We start from the raw sequence: 16,516 nt of genomic DNA on the forward strand, positions 1-16,516 counted from the left end.
AATTTCTGTGCACAAGGAGTACTCACACCAAAAAATTGTGACATGCTAAACTCAAGAGATCAAACCTTGAAAGCTTATATACTAATGGGTTATTTAGTTTTCAAAATCTTAATAATAATTGGCAATAAGGCTTGTTAAAATTCCTTTTGTTCAGGATCCATTGTGTTGATCTTGAAGCCCCATTTGTTCTTCTAAAATGATTGAAGCTGAGATCCCCACCTAGTGGATTTAGAGGATTTTACAGGTTTTACAGAACAAGCCTACTACCCCTGGAAATCCTTAATTTTTTTCTCTTATTGAAATAACAGGTTTTAAAAACTCTAAAGATCTAGGATAATTGTCAACAGAACAGTTGCAAATGGTTGAAATATACCAATATGCATATCAGCTAGACTACAGTTAACAAACAAAGCTCAATTTTTATTTTCATACCATAATTAGGAAAACAGATCAGGCACAAATATGAATATATAATCATCTGTGTAGAAAGCAATATTGTAATACCACTAATTGAGATGTGTACAGTAATTTCCATAAAATAAACATCAAGTGTAAACTGTTCAAGTACTTTTTTCTTATTTAATCTTTCATTTGCTTAAGGCTTTTTTTTTTTTATGTTTGTTTTCTTTTCCAGGACTAGACAAAACTTTTCTTTCCCATTTTTCTGTTCCTTAGAGAAGCAAACTCAATTAATTGTGTCAAACATATCTTGTGGCTCCATCTTTGATTTTTGCATTATATTCAGTAGTACTTTTATTTCATTGATAACAATGAGGTACTGAGGATTTTTTCCTCCAAAATAATGCATTGGAAATGTATGCAAAGGCTAGGGGGTGTTTGTGTGTCCTTTTGAAGAAAGCTAACGTAGAAAATGATTATTAGTTGAGTTCTGCCTCTAAAGGTGATGTATTAACATAATCAGCAGATGGTGGATACAGTGTAGGTTTTGAAGCAGAGTTTTCAGCTTCAGTTATTCTTCTAGGAATTAGAGGCACCTTAGTTTTTGTCTCAAAACTAACGTCTTTTAACTCTGATAAGGAGGAAAGCACCTCATGTATCTCCACTCTTACTGTACCTTCTTCATGTGTGTTGTTATCTTTATCTGGTTGAATAGTTTGAATGGCTCCCAAATCTTGCATATTAGTGTTAATTTCACTACAAGAATGTCTATTTTCAATTTCAGGGGAACACGTGATACTCAAATCCTTAGCCGTAATAGTAGCCTCAACAGAACTTGAATCATACATGTTTTTTTCACTTTTTCCATTTCCCCAAGTTTGCTGCATTTCCTTTCTGCTGCCTTTTAAGGTCATCTGTGAAGTCCTAACTAATGTACTAGAATTTGCCTCACTTTCATCGAGCATTTTATTCTCTTCTTTTTCTAATATTTTTATCTGTAGTGCTTCAGTGCCATCATCTCTAGGTAATGCATTTGTGCTGTCAATTTCTTTTTTGCCACTATTGGTTAGATTCCAAATGGCTTGAGTACTGAGAGAAGTACTGATATCTTTGGGAGTCTCTGTTCTATTTTGGTAGGGAATAGAATTTGTCTTCATCATTGTTAGGTCACCCTTGGCTTGTGTCTCAGAGGGAATGAGAGAGGAATCATAAGTTTCTGTTTGAAAAAGTTTTTTTCCTACATCATTTCCCTCATCCGTAATACAACTTTCCACAATTTGATGTGATAGTTTTGGTTTTGTCATTAATGTTTTTTCTTCATTTCTAAGTTGTTTATGACTTGAGTGTTGTTCTACATGTTTTAAAGTTTGATTTTGATCTAAAGTATGTTCCTTATAGGTGTCAGTCTTGTGGACACCTACAAGTTGTGTTTGATTCCCCAGAGACAAAGAAAGCTGATTTGGCTCAGTGGTCTTTGGTTTGTCCTGCTCCATGTGCTGGGTGGGCTCTGTTGCCTCTTGGTCAGTTGTCTCCCTGGTACTGCTGGGTGGTAAAACCTCATTTCCTGTACTTTCCCAGGTAGCTGGTAAGTACCCAGGAACATCCAATGCGAGGGGAGTTGCACCTTCCATTTGCTCAGTTGAGAACTGAGAGCTTGAATGCCTGTGTTCAGCTTTGATGGATGTGGGCTGAGGCAATGTTGACAGGCTGCTAGCAAGAATGAGGCCAGTAGGGTGACAGTTGACTTCTGTAGAGCTCTGGTTGACTAGAGGTAAGTCATTAGCACTGAGCAGAGGAGTCTTTTTAGTGTTTTTTTTGTAATGTGGGGTCTGCTTTGGAGCATGTTTGAGAGGCACACTCTTTGAAATGAGTCTAACATAGCTGTTACTCTCTGGCTGTTGGGAAAATTCTGCAGAGGACACAAGGTTTATACTGGCTTCTTTCTGAGAAGCTTTAGATAATTTATTCGGTGGTAACAATATGTGTTTCCATTTCCTTGGGAGTTCTGGCAAGGATTTTTCTGGATGGACTTTGACTTTTCTAAAAGGGTGTAAATTTAATTTTATCCTTGAAGTTTGTTTTTTAATTTTCCCTTCGAGGTCAGTTTGATTGGTTCTCTTCTTTTTCAGAATCTGTGGATCAGTAAGCCATTTTCCTCCCTTGTTTCCCTCCTGAAGATTGACACATTTTTTAAGATCCAAGTTGGTCAGGTGGCTACTTTGACTTTTCTGCTGTTTCCAATGGGTTGATGTTTTGGATACTAAATCAGGATTACAGAAGCTAACCCTCTTTGGGGAATATGTTTTCTTGATTTTTGTTGACAACCTTGATAACTCCATGTTGTCCTCACTCATAAGGAATTTTTCTATTGCACTGTTAATTTGGAATTGCTCTTTCTTAGCCTTTGAATGTTCTTTACGATTTGGCTTCTTTTCTTTCACATAATCTTGAAATTGATCACAGGGTACATATTTACAGATAAGAGAATTTTTCGGCTGAAAATACCTAGGCCTGCTCTGTTTTAACAGTCCACAAGGATCATCATATTTTGATCTATGTTTTTGTAAGACCTTTTGTACACAATGTTCCTCAGGCTCACAAGGCTTGGATGATGAGCCTGTAATAAAATGTCTCTGCCTGTGAGGTTGTAAGCCATTGTCTTTTTTTTCTATTGGAGGCTGCCATGATTCATTTGTTAAATGCTTTTCAAGACTTTCTCTTGCCAAGGCTGAACCGGATGTTGCATATCTTCTACTAAATGTGTCACTGTTGATATCTGCTGAACAATAAATGCAGAAATTTAGCACTGAGCAGAGTTTTATTACCCCAACCAAACTGATGCTTAGAAACCTTATGAAAGGTGCAAAAATGATTCCTCTGATTATGGCAATTCTTGAATATTTCCTGATTTTTAACCAAACTCACAAAAGACTTTGGGTAGTTGAGTGTGTTTCCAAGGCTACTCTTTATGGCCAATTTTAATCAGTTGCAATGCTGACCTAAAAGTTGCAGAATTAGAAATGAAAACATTCATAGTTGTATGTTTTTACATTAGTTGTTGGTTATGTCAGCTTTAAAAATGAATAATAACTAAACTCTTTTCACATGGCCAGCATAATTTTTTTCTGCATTAATTTCCCAGTTGGAACTAAATATTAGGAAGAACATGATACTGTATTGAGTAATGTTCAGATTTCAAAGATAGAATAACCTCAGCAACAACAACAAAATAGTTATGATACTATTGGCTACAAAGCAGAGACCATATCTGCCTTATTTCCCATCACATAATATGGTATTAATTAAGGGGTGTCTGGGAGGCTTGGTTGGGTAAGCATCTGACTCTTCATTTTGGCTCAGCTCATGATCTCATGGTGCATGAGATTGAGCCTTGAGTCAGGCTCTATGCTGACAGCAAGGAGCTTGGTTGGGATTCTGTCTCTCCCTCTCTCTCTGCCCCTCCCCCATGCACATGTGCACAGGTGTGCTCTTCCTCTCTCAAAAATAAACTTTTAAAAAATATATAGTATTAATTAAATATTTGTTAAATGAATGAGTATTTTGGAATATGGCCTTATCTTTATTGCGGAAATCTCTGTGAGTTTTAAATTGTACATGTTAGCATAATATTAATGATACATGTTAAATAATATTAATGACAAAAGTAATAGAAATATTTACCATTAATTAACCATCTACTAAGAGCCAGGCATTGTGCTAAGTATTATACCTTCATTATCTCATTTAATATTCACAGAAGATGTGATCCACTGGACAAGTCCTATCATCCTATCACCTTTAAGGTGAAGAAATAAGCCTAAAGAGGTAAAACATTTCCCCTCATCACATGTCCACTAATGATATGGGCAGAACTTGACCCAAGTCTGTCTGACACCAAACCCTATTCTCTTAACCCAATGCATATTAGACTTAAAATTACATCTTATAAGCGTACTGTCTCTTGTCTTCTGAAATTGTTTTACCAAAAGGAAGAAAGAAGTATTTCTGTTCAGCAATAGAAAGGAAGAGAAAGGAAGAAAGGAATAGAAAGGAAGATGCTAAGCTTCACATTAGCATCTAACTTGAAGATTTGCCTTCAATTTTCTGCGTGACCTTGGAGAAGCTATTTACTCAATGGGTATCAAGAGACAAGACTTAGATGAGAATTATATGTGGGTGTAAAATTATTCTAGGGAAAGAATTTTAGCCTTTATCAGATTCTAAGAGAGTTCTGTGACTCAAAGATAAATATTAGGAACTTTTGTACTACATAGTCTCTAAAGTCTCCCTTACTCCTGAAATACTATGGTTCTGTGTCCCCAAGTTTGAAGACATAATCAGAGTGACATTGCCTCTTACTGACTTCTTTTGTGGTCTTGGTTGTTTTTTCCTCAAATACCTGTCTTCTCTATCTCCATCTGCCTGGTAAGTAGCAGAATTTCAAGTCTTTCTTAAAAGTAAATATATTGATTTGACAAACAAATGTGTTCTCTGTGTGAAACAAGGGACTGGGTTTTAAATGGTTAAGAGACAGCATTCCCTTCAGTATAAGAGTTTCCCATAGAAAAGTTAAGGCATTGGACAAAGCTAACCATCTGTCTAAGGTGTGACTCTGTTGAAAGGGTAAGTACTTATTTCTTTATAAAATAAAGCCAATCTGATCTGGTTTCTATGGCAGATGTTTTGTTGTTGGGATTTTGTTTTTGTTTTTGTTTTTGTTTTTTTTTTGCTTTTTTTCCCCCCTTGGCTATTCCTCTCTTGAATCAAATAATCAGTCCCCAGAAACTAGTAAGAACTGGAGTCTGGGGAATACAATGGAATAAATTCACATCCTGCCTTATGCCACATCTGAGACAGCATACGGGTTCATTCTTTTCCAATTGTCCCCAAATCCATCCTTAAGGCCATATCCTCATGGTGCGAATTTCTTGGTGCAGCACCTCTGCCATTCATATTTGAGAGAAAGCCCTGCTTGTTGTAAACCAATTCACATAAATGACAGGAACCTCTTTACAGAGAAACTGTCAAAGTTTCACTGCTGATCCTGAAAGCATTACCTTACTATTCAGGAAGGAAAAGGAAGACATTTAATTCATTGCCTCCACCTAAATATTGACATTGCCCATGTACGGTGGGTAGACGTCATGGCCAGATTCACTTGGCTCCCAACATGGGACGATGAATTAAGTCCTGACTTTCCCTGGACTGGGAAGTTATCATCCCTGACAGCTCAGCAAGCAAAGTGTGTGTCTTGACATCATTCCTGAAATGAATCACTAGCATTAGAAGGCTCATTCTTCTAACATGTCATGCTCTGAGAAGGTTGCTTACTGCAGAATTGGCATTAGAGCTCGAAGGATGTTGGAATAGAAGCCAATACTCAGCCTCTCATAAATCTTAACAGTATATTGCTATTTAAAAGGCTTCTTTTCTTAACAAAAAACAAAAACAAAAACAAAAATAAAAACCAAAACACTGTTAGGCATTGGATCAGAAAATTCACTTTCCAAAAGGCACAATATATACTTACTCTCAGCTCCTGGGCGGGGGGTGGGGGGTCCTCATCTACACGTCACCCCCAATCCACACCCACACCACACCCAGAGGGGTCCAGTATGTTTGTAAGAAGGATAGACTGGTGCTACACAATGATTTTTATGGCATTCTTCTATTGAGAAAATTAAAGGAGATTACCTCTTTCAGAGAAATTTAAACAGAGTGGGATTTTCTAAAACAAGACAACTCACCTATTGTTCTTGTTACATGCTGTGGCAGACTTTGAGGTTGGACTTCCCCCAACTCATGATTCCTTAGCTTTTTAACTCTCTTTGGACAGTATCTTGTAAGTAAGCTGGCTTCATTAAAAGCTGCCACATTCCCAGGAGGCTGTGAACATCCTGACTGCAGCAATCTGCCACCAAAGCAGAAGAAAGTGCTGTCTGCCCCATGGTCTTTCCCTTTCAGGTTTCTAAATGATCTGTCAAGGGCTCTGGACTCAGAGGCCAGTGCTGCTTGATGGCTGTTTTCCTGTAAAAGCGGCATTTCCTTTCTGGACCCCACAATGGACATGACCTTTATCTCGTTTTCCTGAGTTAAGTGGCAGTTACAGTATCCCTTAGTGTGGTAATTTCTTGCCTCATGAGCACACAGGGATTCATCGAAGGTTCTGCAACAAAGGTTTTCTGATGTGTGTTCATTTGCTTTGCCTTGTTGGAGTTTCCAGTTAAATACAACTAAACCTAGGCAAGTGAGACCAACAGCTCCTGTGACAAATAGAGAGACCATTAAAAGATAACATCATAGGAAGAAACGTATAAATCACCAAATGTGAAATCCACAAATATCAAGGTTAATGGTTTAAAGGGCATCAGAATAGGTGGGCAGTCTATCACCATGTAGAAAAATGTCAGTCCAGACAGAGGCTGTTTATTCAACATTGTTCTGTTTGTTAATTTGGATCTTTTTTTGTCTCTATTAAAAATTTTAAGAAAAAAGTGTCATCTGGAATATCTTTGGTAGAAAAAAAAGGGTTTTTTTCATGGACTGAGATTCATCCAAGATAAAATAATTCTTGCATTAAAGTTCTTTTTCTGCCTATAGGAAACCAAATTTTCTATTTCTTAATCCCTTAGTGAATAAAAATAGACTATATTTAGTACGTACCTGGAAATTCCCATAGAACATTCCCTGCAGTCTGGCCATAACCTCCCTCCCTTGCCTACTTTTTCATTTTTCGTTATTAAAACACTGTGTTTCAAACTCTTCATTAGTCTTAAAGTACTTCTGAGCCTTTGTGCACACCCTTAGTGATGCCTGCAATACTTTCTCCTATCTCTGCTTATTTGAAATTTATTTATCTTTTAAGAACTGAATCAATACCTCAAAATTTCTTGATATGTTTGCTGTTTTTTCCATCTTGTAAAGATCATTCCCTTCTATGAACTCCCACAATAAAATGACTGACATCTAATCTCAGACTGTCTGGTACTGTTCTTTCATGTTCTTTGTATGTGTAGCTTATTCTCTGAATAAGTTTATTCTCTAAATAATATAGTTTATTCTCTGAATAAAATTATAAAGGGCAGTGTTTCTCAAACTCACGTGCAGAGTCTAACCTGTTTAGACATCCCTGTTTCCCATCTTGACAAACGGCATGCTCAACCACCTAGATGTTCAAACCAAAGTCTCTGAGTTATACCCAACTCCCTCTCTGTCACAGTGATTTCCTTTTTTCTCAGCACTTATAGCAGTATAAAATTATTGGGTTCACTTGCTTGCTTGTTCACTGTCTGTCTCCCCCCTTCCCCCCCCCCCCACCGCCCCGCGCCGCTAGAATTAAGCACTATGAGGAAATGGACCTTTTCAGTCTTGTTCACTCTGTATCTCCAGTACCCTTAACTCTAGCACAGGCACTCCAGAAATGTTTATTGAATATTCTTAAATAAACAGAAGGGATTCTGTTTATGAGTTCTAATAATGAAATGCACTGAGTGGTCTAATGTTACAAATGGTGATTGGGAAGACATGGCATCACTATCAACTGAGCTAGGAGCTCTGTCTTCTAAGTCTAGCTCTGACCATAAATTGCCGTGTGACCTCAGGCAAGTCATTTCCCCTAGAGAACACAGTTTCCTGACACTGGAAATGAGAACAGTGAAAGAGATGATGTCAGCATTTTAGACTTTTCAATTGACTGCACCATGCCTGGTTCCCTCCACTGCAGGCAACTTTAATGAAAATATGATGTTATTTTTTGAACTTGAAAGAAAAGGGAAAGTGTCAGGCATGGTCGCTTCCTTGTTCTGTTAAGGATGAAGATTCCAAAGAGAACAGCAGCCGCTGATACAAAACTTCAACCTTTGGATAGTTTACTAGATCTTGAAGTCTTATAAGCCTCATTTTAATTTAGTTGACAACAGTATATTCTTAGTGCTGTCACAGTTTGAAATAATTTAATATCTATTGAATACTCAACATTTTTTAAAAGTAGTAGCAAAATGTAGACCAGAATGTTTTTATTGCCAGATCCTAGAGCTAGGGTTATTCCAAACAACGGTTTCAGCTTTAAGATATTAAAAACATATGAAAATACGAAAATTTTGGAAACACTCTATATATCTTACATGGTGTAAGAAAACTCAGGATTCAAAGCTTTGTTCTGACACTTCCCTTGGGCAAGTTTTCTTTAAAAAAAAAGAAAGAAAGAAAAAGAAAGAAAGAGAAAGAAAGAAAGAAAGAAAGAAAGAAAGAAAGAAAGAAAGAAAAAGAAAGAGGGTATTTATTTATTTATTTTGAGAAAGAGAGAAAGAGCAAAAGGGGCAGAGAGAGAGGGATACAGACAGAATCCCAAGCAGGCTCCATGCTGTCAGCACAGAGCCCGATGCAGGGCTGGAACTCATGAGCCATGAGATCATGACCTGAGGGGAAACTAAGAGTCAGATGCTAAACCAATTGAGCCATCCAGGCACCCTCCCTTGGGCAAGTTTTCTAACCTCTCTGAGCCTTATTTTTCCACCTCTGTCAAACAGGGATGATTATTACCACTCAGAAATTAAGTGAGGTAATATATGTGACATATTTAATGCAGTGCTTTGATTAAAGTAAGGTTCAGTGGACTATCATCATGATTCATGGTTATGATTGTTGCTTCTATTGTTTAGGTTTGATATTGCCCTATTAGGTCCTAGAACACTTAATGGTTGGGGGAGGGGAGAAGGATTAAAAAGTACAAAAAGTAAAATCATTAAGAGAATACTTTGTATGGCTGGTGCAGTTACTAAACCAAATAATAAAGGAAATAAAGACCTAAAATTTTTTAAACACATGCATCAGCCATTGAAATGAGAGTAGGCATAATCTGATTATAGGGTAAATTTCTCCTCTAATTGTGTCTAAATGGCAAGGAACCACTCACTCTCCTGCTGTTGATGCTAGAAGTATGTCTGTATCACATTACCACTCAGGTATGGTCACTTTCTATTAGTGCAGGGAGCAGAAAGCAGCAAATGAAGCTTGTATGCAGGCTGAACGTGCTATTAAGGAGATGGTTGAATTTTCATTGCCATGGGCATTGTTGCTATTTTTAAGAGGTTGTTCTAACAATCTTTCTGAGTTGGAAAAACAACAATAACAACAAAAAACAAATTTAATAAGTTCTCATTGGAAATGTTAGAGCTTCATGAAATCTTTCTCTTTTCACCCACCAATTCAGAGTAGGAAGTGTTAAGATGTTAGCATTTGATGCCAAATAATCACTTAATAGTTTTAAATTCACTGAATATGATTATATTCCCTGGAATTGTAATGATTTACTGTAGCCAAAGAAGGAAAGGGAAATCAGAGGTCAAATTATAGTTCTAAGTCTTTTACCCCATAATCTACAGGTATAGATTATTGACTACACTTTTATTTCAAAAGGAGTAGAGTCTTAATAGAATAAATTGTACAAAATCAGAGTTTTTTTAAAGACAAACACCTTCTCAAAACAGCATCTGTAACAATTACTCAGTGAAAGATGCATTAAGATACTTTCACACTTTAAAACTTAACATGTGTGTATTCATAAGAATTTACCCATGCTTCCTATTATAAGCTTCCTATTATTTTGACTAACCTTTGAATCTTCCAGAATTTATATCCATCTCTACACTAGTAAAATCTTTTCCGAAAATATATAAAAATACCTAGAAGATACTGAAAATCTCTATTGTAATATTTCCAAAATGATGCCCTACAAAACACTAATGTAATGAAATCCTCTGTGAAAAAAGAGTTAATGGTTAAATGAATTTGAGAAGTGCCCCACATTGTATGAACTTTGGGGTTCATAATGCTTATTAGAAAATGAAAGGCAATGAGGAAAACACTGCAGTAAAGAAGCCGGTTTCACTTTGTTTAGTCCAGCATTACCCAAATATATTTGAGCCCCACAACATTTTGCATCTGTGTATGTTCTTATCGAAATATGTATTAATTATTCCCTAGAACTAGTCTTTGAACTCTAGCATTCTCGGACATTTAGGGTAAAACTCCCTGCCCTATTACTTTTGTCTTTTATGGTAAATTATTTCTTAACACTTATAATTACTGACATGGTTACACAGTTTTTAAAACAATTTATCTTTCTGAGAGGATTAAATTCACTTCCAAGTGAGTTTGATTATTGCCGATGGTAGTTCATTGTTTAGACCTGACTCTGGTTTCCATCTATTCTGATTAAAATTGTAACTCTCAGGAGGAGTTGAAAATATGATGTTCAGATTTCACTGGAAACCTACTATAGAATAATTATATATAGCACATATTCAAAACCTTCATTTCAGTCCTGGATGTAATTTGCCCAGCCTCTGGTCTTCTAGCTTTGAGGAACCACCTCCCACCCCACCCCACCCTACCCACCACTCCTTGCCATGGTTACCTACAAGTGCTAAGGATTTCACCACGAACTACAAGCATAGGGGGAAAATACACATTCCAGGTAGATGACTCAAGAAATCTCATGTGTATTTGATCTTTGACTAATGACACTAAGTACCACTTTATATCATTCATCCAGTGAAAGGTAACAATAGCTGATGCATAGTTAAAGAAATGCTTAAACTACCACAGCAAAATAATAGAGTTGAAAATTATCTCCTGCTTAGTCAATCTGGGGAGGTATGCGCCAAGTTTAGGAATGAGTTAGACAAACAGAAATCTTGTAAGAATTCAGAACCCCCAAATAGGAGGAAATCAAGGCAGAGAGAGGCTAAATAACATGCCCAAGGTCACATAGCAAGTAAGAGGGGAGCCAGGATTCTCTTGGGCAATCTAATTGCAGAGCTCGTGTACTTAATCATTGTGCTGTACAACCATTATAGAGCAGGATTGCATGTGATTGTCCTAATAGCACGTTCTCGTGCACATGGTTAAGCCCACCAATTCTTACTATCCCATGGGGAGGCATACACATGTATGTGAGTGCCTTGAGGAAAGAGACCACGTCTCATCACTTTTTAATCCCCATTCCTCGCATTTTAATGAATGTACCAGTAGTTCATGGCAGATGGATGATGGATGAAATATAGATACTATTCCCACACTAGACAAGATAACTGAAGTCTAAATAGCAAGGTAATAGACTCAGTATTACAGGGGTAGTTATACCAAGACCTAGCCCTTGAATTCTGGTCCAAGCCCCTTTCTTCTGTTAGCTTCTCTGCAACAGGAAATTCTAACAACCTGTGCCAAGTTAATCACTATCCTCCCACATTCAGTGACAACCTCTCCCTTCCAAAGCCCTGGAAAATTTCCCCAATTGCCCAGGATTGGCATCATTCAGTGTATTTTAAGAATATGGAGAAGAGTTGGACACATTTCTCCATGGCATACCTGCAAAGCCAAGGACAGTCAGCAGGGCCACATCCTGCCCTGGGAGGAGGGAACTTCTGTCCTTTAGAACCAGAGTCAAGTTGGAAACCTTGGAATCACAGTTGGTCTCAGACAGCTTTAGCACACTCTTTGCAATGGCCACCGCTGTGTCAGACGGCTGACAATTTAGGTCCTTGGCATTCCTGAGCATGTGAGCAGAAGACTTAACGTAGTTTCTTAAAAACCGGGCAAGAGGGTAGAGATCACAAGAGCAGCTCCACTGGTTCTTATCTAAACTCAGAAGGATCAACTGCTTCAGTGGAGTGAAAACATCTGGCATGTGGGCCAACCTATTTCGAGAAAGGTCCACTTCCTGTAGTTGAGGCAAGGGCTGGAAGGCATCTTTCCCAATGTAGGAAATAAAATTGTTAGATAAATCCAGATGCCTGAGACTGTGGAGCTTTGTGCCTCCAAAAGAACTGTCTGTCAGATTAGTGATCTGATTCCCATCCAGTTGGAGCCGGGTCAGGCCCTTGGTGTTTCGGAACCAGGACCCTTGCAGGGTGCGGAGAGCGTTATTGCTAAGCACCAGAACCTGCAGACTGAGAAGCCTGCTGAAGGTGTGATCAGTAAGCGAAGAGCTGGATATGCGGTTGTGCTCCAGCAACAATGTCTGCAACTTTGAGAGACCATGCAGGGCATCTTCCCGAACATCCTCGATGCCATTTCTGCTCAAGGAGAGCAAGGCAAGATTAAACAAGAGAGACAAGTTTGTGCTGTCTATAGTGGAGAGGTATCCATCAGTGATGATTAAAACCCTCGTGGTCACAGGGGCTGCTGTGGGGAAGAAAAGCACACACCAGAAACAAGGCACACACAAGTGAGAGGAGAGTACAGTGGAGAGCTGAGACAATCGATGCCCTCTGAGCAATCTTATCACCTGGGTAAGAACAATAAACAAAATGAAAATAATTCTCTGATTTCTCAGTTTAAAGGGAAGCTGGCTCTTTATCAGAATGATGGATTTTTATATTCTTTGTTTCTATGACATGTTTATTTGAGAAACATAAACCCATCTGTTCCTTTCCATGTCGAAAGTTAATTCACTGTTTAGAATTATCACCACTGATTTTTTTTGAAGGTGGCTTTATAGGCTTCTCCTCTGTGAGGCTGTGCAGTGACCTGCTCCAGCCCTGTTGGCCCCAAGCAGATTCCCCCAAGAGCCATGCCTGGGTCTGAGCTTCCTAACCCATTTCCCACCATCAGTGTATATTGATGCTGTGAAAGCAGTCACCTTTTCTTTCAAACTTAAAGGTATAGGTTGGATGGGAGGAGTGAAAAGGAGGGTTGGTTTCTGCTTTTTAGCTCCAGGTTAAAAGTTGGCAATTTGGTAAGGATCCATATTCTCTCCGGATGACCTGAGGATCTGTCAGTGGGGTTCTCATTATAGTCTGGGCCATCTTGGCCTCCTCCCTAATATCTGTTCCCTCCAATGAAGTATATCATGTGATGGCAGGTGGTACTCAGGGCTTCCGACTGTTAAATCCCTTCACCATAATCACCTCAGAGCCATCACTGCTCTGTCATTAGAAATCAAAGCATTTTAACTCAATAAAGATGTATTATAATCAGGAGTTATTGTAACACATCTTTATCATGCTAAAATTGTTTTGACTGCAAATGACAGTGTCATAAAGATGGAAGAGACCATTGTCCCTGGGAGGTCTACAGGTGATATTTGAACAATCAACCATGGGGGAAGCAAATCACAATTCCCTTATGGAATTCAGACTTGCATTGCTGAAACAAAGAGATAAAAAATGTAAAAAAAACAAAGAATTTTCACAATGCCTTCTCTTGGAAGAATTGTTCCCATCTCTACAGCACCTGCAAGCTTAAGTCATGGTGGTTTTTTTTTTTTTTTTCCCTTTATAGTATTATCACTGATTATTTGAATTCTATTAATTCTGGCCAGTTTAGCATTTTGTTTCTCTCAATATTGTTTTTGATATGGGTTGAGGGAGTTTCATTTTTATGGATCCCCAGTTCTCTAGGGATTTATCGAGTCTGAGGGAGCAGGCTATTGATTCTGTCAATTACTTCTTGTCTAGGACTAGACAGACGCTCCACCCACAGGTCATCCATTTACTGCTCTGTGTTTATGAAATTTAACTTCACAAATGTGATGTACTGTAAATGAGAAGGAAAATAGAGAGGTGCGACAAGGTAGATGAGGAATATTTGTTTCTTACCGACATCAGCTATCTCCGATGGGGGGCTGGGGCGGGGGGAAGGAGTGAAGTCAGGAAATCTATTTGAGAGGGTAGGATTTTAGTGTTTAAGTGTTTTTGATACTAATTGGAAGCCGTGTACAACAAACTACCCTTGAAACTGTCTCTCTCCTGTCAGGGATAACGATAACTTCTATCTCTTAATTCTCATAGAGTCATAGGATTTTCAAAATGAAAAAAAAAATCAGCTTCATTTGCTCCATCTTAACTCGGACTTGTTTCTGAAATTTTTCCATTGGAAGAACTTATAGCTTGTTTATCTCGTCTTGGATATCGGAATGTAAATCACATTCTCCTCAAATTTGTTAATAAGGTGTCTTATTAAATTGTTGACTTAAGCAAGCAATATGTAATGAATACAGGCAGTGTATCTTGTTAGCATTTCTACAGCTCATTTACCACCAATAAAAAAAGACTAGACTTTCAAAATTAGATGCACTTTGATAATAATCTGTTTTGCTGGTACATCACTTAATCTTACTAATGTTGAGCAATTGTAGTTCAGGTTTCTGATTCATTGATATTTTTTTCCAGCCAGTGGTAGGGTTCATATATGCATAAAGTGTGGACAAAAATATAATTAAAGTGGCTTGCTTTTTTTTTCTTTTCTTAGAAAAAAGTATGTAGCTGCATGAAATGGTAGTATTCTTTTGTAATAGCAGAATATTTCAGTTGCCTCTGCAGGTCTTAACATAGCTTTGGTTGAGACCACCAGGAATAGGAAAAATAAAATAATAGTATCAGTCTTCAGTCACTGTGAAAAGCTTGCTCTTTAAACATTTACCTCTTTCAGGCTGGGCCCAGAGAGCACTCAGTGTAATGAAAGCCATGGCAATGGATTTGCCAGATACACTTAACACTTTCTTTTAAGAGTTATTGGTTTTATTACCTACTATATAGGTGAGCTGGTGACAGAGGGTCACATCTTTGGCGCACACCACACATGACGCAGGGCAGGCCGCCACCACCTGCAGCATCATGGCGAAGAGTATGAGCCATCCACCTGAAAGGAGAGAGCAGGCACATCATGATGTTGGTATTTATTATCCGTGCTTTCAGTATAGTCAGCTCAGGAGCCATTTGGGTGATTTTTGCTATTTAATGAGCACCTTGGGTTCTCACAAGATGCCAGATAAATAGCTAGAATTCTTAATTTGTGTATAATTTAAACCAAACTTTTAAAGCATTTGGCCATAAATTTAGAGACCTCATATCCACAGCACACACATTAGTACAGATTACTTAAGAATTAAATTACTTCGTAATTTTTTTTTTTTGCTCATACATTATCTTATTTAATTCTTTTAACTCTGCAACTCAATTTGAGGCTGAAAACCTGAAGTTCGGAATGGTTAATCAACTATCTAAAGTCGCATAGCCCTTCAGTATTTAACCTCACCATCTTTTAACTCTCTGTTAAGTGTTCTTTCTAGTGTGCAGAAGTTAATCTCAGGCACTGAATCTTACATAAGTACAAGCAAATTATTCTGTACAGATTTAGATGCCATACTTAGAAAGGGAGTCTGGAGGAGCATTAAGATCACAAGCTCTACCTAGCTTTGAATTCAGTTCTGCTCTTTACTGACGATAGTATCTTAGGTAAATTACTTCTTTTTTCTTTTATGCCTTTTCATGTTTGAAATAGAAATAATAACAAATGTTTACATTATAGAGCATATTGTAAAAATTCAATAGAATGCCCTATTTAATAAATGTCAAATTCTACCATTATTTTTATGCTCTTTCAGCCCTCCAATGAAATGTTAACATAATTTGGATATAATATTCCCCAAAGCCTATTTATTTATAATGTGTTCTCTGACTGATTTGGGGAGGGGGAGAATATGAAACACATTTTATAATAAAAAACTTTCTATATGATAACATAGTTTGTGAATTAAATAAAATGTAAATAAAACATAAAATCATTAATTCTGTCATTCGTTCAACAATATATATTGAATGCCTTCTGTAGTCTGGACACTGCTAACATCAGTGGGAATAATGTAGTGACAACAGTAAATCCCTGCCCTCATGGGGCAGACATTCCATAAGAGATATAAACGACAAATAAAGAAATATGAAAATGGGTATCAAGTCGTCTGGTAATAAGAGCTATGAAATAAATCAAGCGAAAAAGGGAGCAGATAGCACTGGCTTGGGGGTTCTAAATATGGTGAACAAGGGAAAACTCTGATAAAGTAGCGTTTGAACAAAGACCTGGAGGAGGTGAAGGCACTGGTCAGTTCTGGTAGAGAGAATAGAGAGAATACTAAAAGCAAAAATCCATGGGAGCCTGGTGTGCTTGGCCTGAGGAGGTCAGCGTGACCAAGAACACAGTAGGAAGGGAAGGTCAGGCAGTCTAAGGGCAGGCTATGTGTGCCTTACAGATGAATGTAAGGGTTTAGGTTTTTATCCAGATCAGATGAATGTAATTGGAGTCTTTTATGAGTGATATTACTTGATCTGTAGTACAT

At 37.8% G+C, this 16,516-nt stretch overlaps 2 protein-coding genes across 4 annotated transcripts in view; one reads left to right on the plus strand and one right to left on the minus strand.

Moving 5' to 3' along the window:
- Window positions 1-16,516, plus strand: part of TNNI3K (TNNI3 interacting kinase) — a 292,001-nt gene that overhangs the window by 212,855 nt on the left and 62,630 nt on the right. The window lies entirely within an intron of this gene.
- Window positions 400-15,234, minus strand: LRRC53 (leucine rich repeat containing 53). The gene is made up of 4 exons (XM_040470650.1): window positions 14,929-15,234; window positions 11,770-12,585; window positions 6,147-6,662; window positions 400-3,175 (listed from the first exon to the last, which is right to left on the minus strand). Exons 1-4 carry the CDS (start codon window positions 15,017-15,019, stop codon window positions 879-881), a joined length of 3,720 nt encoding a protein of 1,239 aa, XP_040326584.1. The 5' UTR covers window positions 15,020-15,234; the 3' UTR covers window positions 400-878.

The sequence above is a fragment of the Herpailurus yagouaroundi genome, unplaced genomic scaffold, assembly GCF_014898765.1.
Source record: "Herpailurus yagouaroundi ecotype Mexico unplaced genomic scaffold, PumYag 77, whole genome shotgun sequence".
NCBI lineage: Eukaryota > Metazoa > Chordata > Mammalia > Carnivora > Felidae > Herpailurus > Herpailurus yagouaroundi.